The following is a 7,236-nucleotide window of genomic DNA, read 5'->3' as shown; positions in this document are numbered from 1 at the left end:
TCCACTGCCTTGTGGCCATATCCAGTCATGGAAAAGGCTCCAGGAGTAAACCTCAAGAAAGTCCGGAGTCTGAGCCCCTAAGACAGTTCGTCGTTGTCTACAACCTCGCTCTGGCAGCTCCTGCGACGGAGCTGGTGCCAAACTGTAACGGCCCTGCTGTTCCTTTGGATCGATCAGCGACGTGGAGAGGGGGGACATGCTGCATGGGGCAACAGCCTGTCCTCCGTATTACATTGCCCAGGCTTGCATCCGACCAGGATGCATCACCCATGGTCAGTCATGACCGAGAGGGGCCTACTACTAGGACCAAACATAGGCAGGTGGGATTAGTGTAGTTGGGACATGTTGGCCGGTGTGGGCAAGTTGTGCCGAAGGGCCTGTTTCCCTGGTGTATCATTCTATGACTCTATCTCATTGAAACGTATAGACGTCAAATAGTGTGCGGGCTTGGCAGGCTGGATGTGGGGTGATCCCTTGGGGGGGGGGGGGGGGGGGGGGGGCATCACAGTGTCAGGACAGGCAGGATGACATTTGGGATTGAGGGAGGTTCACTCCCCTGATAAAGAGGGGGAACATCACTGAATATGATTAGAAACATAGACAATAGGTGCAGGAGTAGGCCATTCGGCCCTTCGAGCCAGCACCGCCATTCAATATGATCATGGCTGAACATCCACAATCAGTACCCCGTTCCTGCTTTCTCCCCATGTCCCCTGATTTTGTTAGCCCTAAGAGCTCCATCTAACTCTCTCTTGGAAACAGCCAGTGAATTTGTAGCGATGTTACAAAACCTACCTTCAGCGGCGCTGCAGATCTGCCACTGGCCGTGTGCGCGACTAGGGCGCCTTTGAGGGGGGGGGAGGGATTAAAATGCAGGTTTGTATCGCTTGTCGGAGAGGGATTTCCTCGGGCTGCTAGTCGGTGAAGAAAAATTGATCGGACTTCCGTTCCTGTTTTTTTTTTAATCGCCGGACAATTTAATAGTTGGATTAAAGTAAAAAGCGACTTTGAACGCCCTCAACGCCTTCAACGTGACGGACCGTAATATCAGGACAAAACAAAGGGTAAGTCGTATATTTCACATATAATCTTGCTTCTTGCGGTGTCTTAAGTCTAATTGCACGACGTGAAAGTGTTATTTAGTCCCCAAACCATGCCGTTGCCGTTGCCATGAATTTTAACGGCATATAGGCAGGCAAAGACGTGGCCGAATTGTTTCAAGTTCAAATGCGTTTATTGTCATTGAGTCCCTGATAGGACAATGAAATTCTTGCTTTGTTCTGTTGTGCTGAAACAAAGCAAGAATTTCATTGTCTTATCAGGGACACATGACAATAAACTCACTTGAACTTGAAACGATTTGCCCATGTCTTTGCCTGCCTATATGCCGTTAAAATTCACGGCAACGGCAATGTTCCAATCGATCGCATTCCAGAAACACCCACTCGCAAGATGATTAAAATTCTCTTTTTTTTGGGCAATCATGTCATAAATCGTCTATATTCTGTGTAATTGTTTATCCATAATCAATATTTTTATACTACAATTTTAGTCATATGTATTGTGCAAAAAATAATTATTTTGATTATATTGAGAGTGGATGGTTCTAGATTAATTTATGGGAATTAAACATTAAATTCCTTCAATTTGGCATATAAGTTCATGACTTTAAGAGATTTAAAAATCATGTTATATTGTGAATTCTTGTGTGAATGGGATTAGTTTGTTATTTGGATACTTAAGCTATTTAAAAAAATGTGCCTTTTCTTAAGAAATGGATAGATGTTTAGATCTAGTAATTAAATTGAATGATCACATTGAATGGCAGTGCTGGCTCGAAGGGCCAAATGGCCTACTCCTGCACCTATTGTCTATAATGTACCAGCTAGCAACTGATCTTCTCCATAAAGACTTGGTCTATTGCTAGAAATTGTAATTTATGTACCTATCTGTCACGGACTTACAGCATATAATACAATAATATTAAAGTTCTGATCTTGAGAATATCACATTTTTGAATTTTCAAGGCAGTCTGGGTGTTTATTACTATTTCTGTCACAACGGCCAATTTTGTAATTAGCTACAATTAGGTAATTAACTAATTATATGCTTTAATTTCAGGTCATCCAAGTAAGATGTTTTATATTTGTTTCAGAATGCTTCAATCTATAATAACTGAAAATTTCAACAAGTTCTCTAAAGTTTTAAGAAAGTTATGGGCTTTTGACTGTCCTTGATCACAGCTTTTGTGTTAAGTCAATGGAAAAGCAATTGGGAACAAGATGCTAATTTTCGAGTATGAAAATGGCCATAACTTTTTTAATACTGAAGATATGAAAGTGAAATGAATAAATTAAACTTATTTTTATGCTTCATCTGATGGGATAAATTGTAGACTTGATTTATAAAATCTCAAAATGTTGTAACCTTGCTAAGTGATGGTCGTCTCCTTGCCACAACCTCCTGTTGGGGCAGCGGATAAAACCCACCTGCCTGGGAGTGAATTCAGCGTCCGGCTCCCAGATCAGAGCCCCGTAATCCGCGGGCCCACAGGCCCCGGTGCCAGGGCCAGGGTCGTCCCCCTGAGACAGTCTCCTCTGGCCACATCGCTGTATAGTTGTCCGGTCGACTTGTAGTTGAGCTGCAGTCAGCTTGTGGTCAGACTGTAGTCAGCTTGTGTCAGACTTTAGTTGGTCTATAGTCACTGTAGTCAGCTTGTGGTCAGACTGTAGTTGGTCTATAGTCAGCTTGTGGTTACTGTAGTTGGTCTATAGTCAGACTGTAGTCAGCTTGTGGTCAGACTGTAGTTGGTCTATAGTCAGACTGTAGTCAGCTTGTGGTCAGACTGTAGTTGGTCTATAGTCAGACTGTAGTCAGCTTGTGGTCAGACTGTAGTTGGTCTATAGTCAGACTGTAGTCAGCTTGTGGTCAGACTGTAGTTGGTCTATAGTCAGACTGTAGTCAGCTTGTGGTCAGACTGTAGTTGGTCTATAGTCAGACTGTAGTCAGCTTGTGGTCAGACTGTTGACTGTAGTCAGCTTGTGGTTAGACTTTAGTTGGTCTATAGTCAGACTGTAGTCAGCTTGTGGTCAGACTGTAGTTGGTCTATAGTCAGACTGTAATCAGCTTGTGGTCAGACTGTGGTGGGTCTATAGTCAGACTGTAATCAGCTTGTGGTCAGACTGTGGGGGGTCTTTATTTACTTTCCGACCTCTCTCCATGTGCACTGCAGCTGAAACTTCCACAGATCAGTGTCTCTGGGTGGGAGAGCTTCCTGCTCCAAAATCTCCTTCCAGATTTCATCAGCTCACGCGCGGGCGGGCGGGCGGGAGAGACCCAGGTTCCCCCGAGGTCGGGCTCTGGGGCAGCACGGTGAGAATCGGGGTGAAGTCGGGTAGCAGAGATGGGTGGAGGGTAAGGCAGATGTGTGTAGACTAGGAATCTTGTGGCGTCCCAGAGCCGGGAGGAATCAGCGGAAGAAACACTCCCAACACAGGGACAGACGCGGAGTGAAGCTCCCCGAGTCCAGTGAAGAGTCACGGGGATGTTGGCACAACTCGAGGCCTTGAACTACAAGGACAGGTTGGGCAGGCTGGGACGTTAATCCTTGAGGTGCAGGAAGCTGAGGGGTGATCTTATAGAGTTGTGTAAACATAGAAACATAGACAATAGGTGCAGGCGTAGGCCATTCAGCCCTTCGAGACTGCGCCACCATTCAATATGATCATGGCTGATCATCCAACTCCGTATCCTGTACCTGCCTTCTCTCCATACCCCCTGATCCCTTTAGCCACAAGGGCCACTTCTAACTCCCTCTTAAATATAGCCAATGAACTGGCCTCAACTACCTTCTGTGGCAGAGAATTCCAGATTCACCATTCTCTGCGTGAAAAATGTTTTCCTCATCTCGGCCCTAAAGTATTTCCCCTTTATCCTTAAACTGTGACCCCTTGTCCTGGACTTCCCCAACATCGGGAACAATCTTCCTGCATCTAGCCTGTCCAACCCCTTAAGAATTTTGTAAGTTTCTATAAGATCCCCCCTCAATCTTCTAAATTCTAGCGAGTACAAGCCGAGTCTATCCAGTCTTTCTTCATATGAAAGTCCTGACATCCCAGGAATCAGTCTGGTGAACCTTCTCTGCACTCCCTCTATGGCAAGAATGTCTTTCCTCAGATTTGGAGACCAAAACTGTACGCAATACTCCAGGTGTGGTCTCACCAAGACCCTGTACAACTGCAGTAGAACCTCCCTGCTCCTATACTCAAATCTTTTGCTATGAACAATCCTGTCGGGCGAATCCGGGTGTTTTACCCAGGACGGGCGATCAAGAACTAGGGGGCAGAGGTTTAAGGTGAGAGGGGAAAGATTTAATAGGAACCTGAGGGGCAAGTTTACACATGAAGGGTGGTGGGTTCAGTTTAGTTTATTGTCATGTGTATCGAGATAGTGAGAAGCCTTTGTTTGAGTGCTATCCAGACAAAGAAAAGACCATAAATGATTACAATCATGTTGTCTACAGTTAAAGGCCAAGGGGTATAGCATTTAGTGCAAGATAAAGTAGGGCCAGATAGTGAGTGAAGATTGCTCTGTACGATGCCGTTACACACTGCCAGGATCAGAGAGTTGAGCTTCATCTGCACCACCCCATCACACACCAGTGGTCTGCCACTGTTCATGCAGGGAGCTATCAGATGCCTCTGTATGTGGCAATATTTCAGCTTGGCCTACGAGTGGGATGGATGAAAGAGATGGAAGGAATCACACAGTTAAAGCCCTGTCCCACGGTACGAGTTCATTCCAAGAGTTCTCCCGAGTTTGCCCTGATTCGAACTCGGAGATTTACTGTAATGGTCGCTCGTCGGTACTCGGGGCTCTCGTGGACATTTTTCAATGTGTTGAAAAATCTTCACGAGTCTTCCCGAGTTTACCTGCCGTTAGCGAGTCTTCCCGAGTACCTGCCGTTAGCGTTACGAGCCGCTAAGAGACGTCCCCGAGCTCCGACGAACCAGCTACGTTCATTCTCCGTGCTTGCCACGAGTTTGATTTTTTTTTAAACTCGGGAGAGCTGTTGGAATGAACTCGTACCGTGGGACAGGGCTTTAAGTCGGGACATTCTTTCAACATGTTGAAAAATGTCCACAAGTAAAAAAAATAGCCCCGAGTACCTACAAATGGCTATTAACGTAATTCTCCAAGTTTGAATCAAGAGGAAAACTCGGGAGAGTTCGTTAGTAACTCGGGACAGTGCTTACTCTGCGCCAGAGACCCGCTTTCAATCCCGACCACGGGTGCTGTCTGTACGGAGTTTGTACGTTTTCTCCCCATCACCTGTGTGGGTTTTCTCCGAGATCTTCAGTTTCCTCCCACACTCCAAAGACGTACAGGTTTGTAGGTTAATCGGCTTGGAATAATTGTAAAAAATATCTCTAGTGTAGATTAGTGCGAGTGTGCGGGGATCGCTGGTCAGCATGGACTCGGTGGGCCAAAGGGCCTGTTTCCGCGCTGTATCTCTACACTAAAGGTGTGCAGCCCAGAAGGGAAAATAGAGAGATGTTGAACCCTGTGTCTTGTGATATGAATGTTCACTCTGGATCTGAGGCTACCGCTCAGTATCCAGTGAAGACTGAAAAAGTTCCTCACTTCGAACTACCCAAAGCTGAGAAACCAGCGGCTACTGAATAAAACAGACAAATGATCATGTAGCAAGAATGATTTCATTGTTTGGAAATTTTTTTTTCAAACTTTGCCATGAAGTTAAAACCATGGGTGATTTTTGTTTACACACATCAAGACATTTATAAATATGCACTATATACAAAATAATTTTATAAAAGTATAAAGTTTCGTGCTTCACATTTAAATTAATTATGAAATACCAACCTTAAAAAAATATTATTGATTGTCTTGCCACTCATCCACCAGAGATTTGCAGGAACGTGTGTGTACAGGAGTTTACCCTCAGTTTTAGTGCAGGCTGCTCTCGGCTGCTGTTACACCTGTGTGGTGCTGAAGCACTAAATGAGACTCTCTGCCTGTGGTTCCTCTTCACATCATTGCTGCTTCACAATTCATGCTCGACCCCAGATCACAACCTTCGTGTTCTTCAGAAGAAGGAGTCCTCCACCACGGTGGCCGTGCCCTGCGCTCCGCGTCGGACAGTCGGTGCCACAGCCTGCGAGATTTGGCCGCCGGAGAGGTGTCTACTTGCTGCTCCTCACCAGTCTCCGCTCGACAAACGCTGCCTTTTACAGATAAGCAGGAGCGTTGCAGAGGCTCCGGCCATGAACCCGGGCAGAGGGCTGCTCATCCTTGACTGTCTCACACCTGCGGAGAGAGAGGGAGTAGGCTCATTGGAACAAGCAGTCAGACAGCCCCCGATTACATTTTATCTCTCTTTACTTTGTTGTCACCTTCTCCGAGCTAACCATGATCTATTCTACATTTGCCTTGATCTCCATCTCCTTTGATGTCTCGTTTTGACAACATATATAATGACAACAAATATATAAGATTGTTAAGGGCTTGGACACACTAGAGGCAGGAAACATGTTCCCGATGTTGGGAGAGTCCAGAACCAGGGGCCACAGTTTAAGAATAAGGAGTAAGCCATTTAGAACGGAGATGAGGAAACACTTTTTCTCACAGAGACTGGTGAGCCTGTGGAATTCTCTGCCTCAGAGGGCGGTGGAGGCAGGTTCTCTGGATGCTTACAAGAGAGAGCTAGATAGGGCTCTTAAAAATAGCGGAGTCAGGGGATATGGGGAGAAGGCAGGAACGGGGTACTGATTGGGGATGATCAGCCATGATCACATTGAATGGCGGTGCTGGCTCGAAGGGCCGAATGGCCTCCTCCTGCACCTGTTGTCTATTGTCTATTGACAACTTCCCCTTCCATAACTCTGCATCTCCCCCTCCCCTGACTTTCAGTCTGAAGAAGGGTCTCGACCCGAAACGTCACCCATTCCTTCTCTCCAGAGACGCTGCCTGTCCTGCTGAGTCACTCCAGCATTTTGTGTCAATCTGTGGTTTAAACCAGCATCTGCAGTTCCTTCCTACACAAAGGAAAAGTGTCCCTGGCTGCAGCAGGAGAGGTGGGACTGTGTTACCTGGAACTAGAACGTTCATTGTTTGTGGTCTTTCGAATTATCGGCTGCCCCAAGTGGAATATGGGTGGCACAGTGACCCAGCTGGTAGAGCTACTGCTTGACATCGCTGGAGACCCAGGTTTGGTCC

The 7,236-nt window shown here is 46.2% G+C and overlaps 1 protein-coding gene across 1 annotated transcript in view; it reads right to left on the bottom strand.

Moving 5' to 3' along the window:
* Positions 1 to 5,696: 5,696 nt before the first annotated feature.
* LOC129700507 (delta-like protein 4) overlaps positions 5,697 to 7,236 on the bottom strand; it is a 34,822-nt gene continuing 33,282 nt past the window's right edge. Inside the window, exon 11 of the mRNA XM_055641066.1 lies at positions 5,697 to 6,327. Within this exon, the coding sequence (XP_055497041.1) occupies positions 6,322 to 6,327 (6 nt within the window). The 3' untranslated portion in view covers positions 5,697 to 6,321. The remainder of the gene's footprint in view (positions 6,328 to 7,236) is intronic.

The sequence above is a fragment of the Leucoraja erinacea genome, chromosome 9, assembly GCF_028641065.1.
Source record: "Leucoraja erinacea ecotype New England chromosome 9, Leri_hhj_1, whole genome shotgun sequence".
Taxonomy (NCBI): Eukaryota; Metazoa; Chordata; class Chondrichthyes; order Rajiformes; family Rajidae; genus Leucoraja; species Leucoraja erinaceus.
Note: the sequence above shows the minus strand (reverse complement) of the source record. Positions and strands in the feature narration are given on the sequence as shown.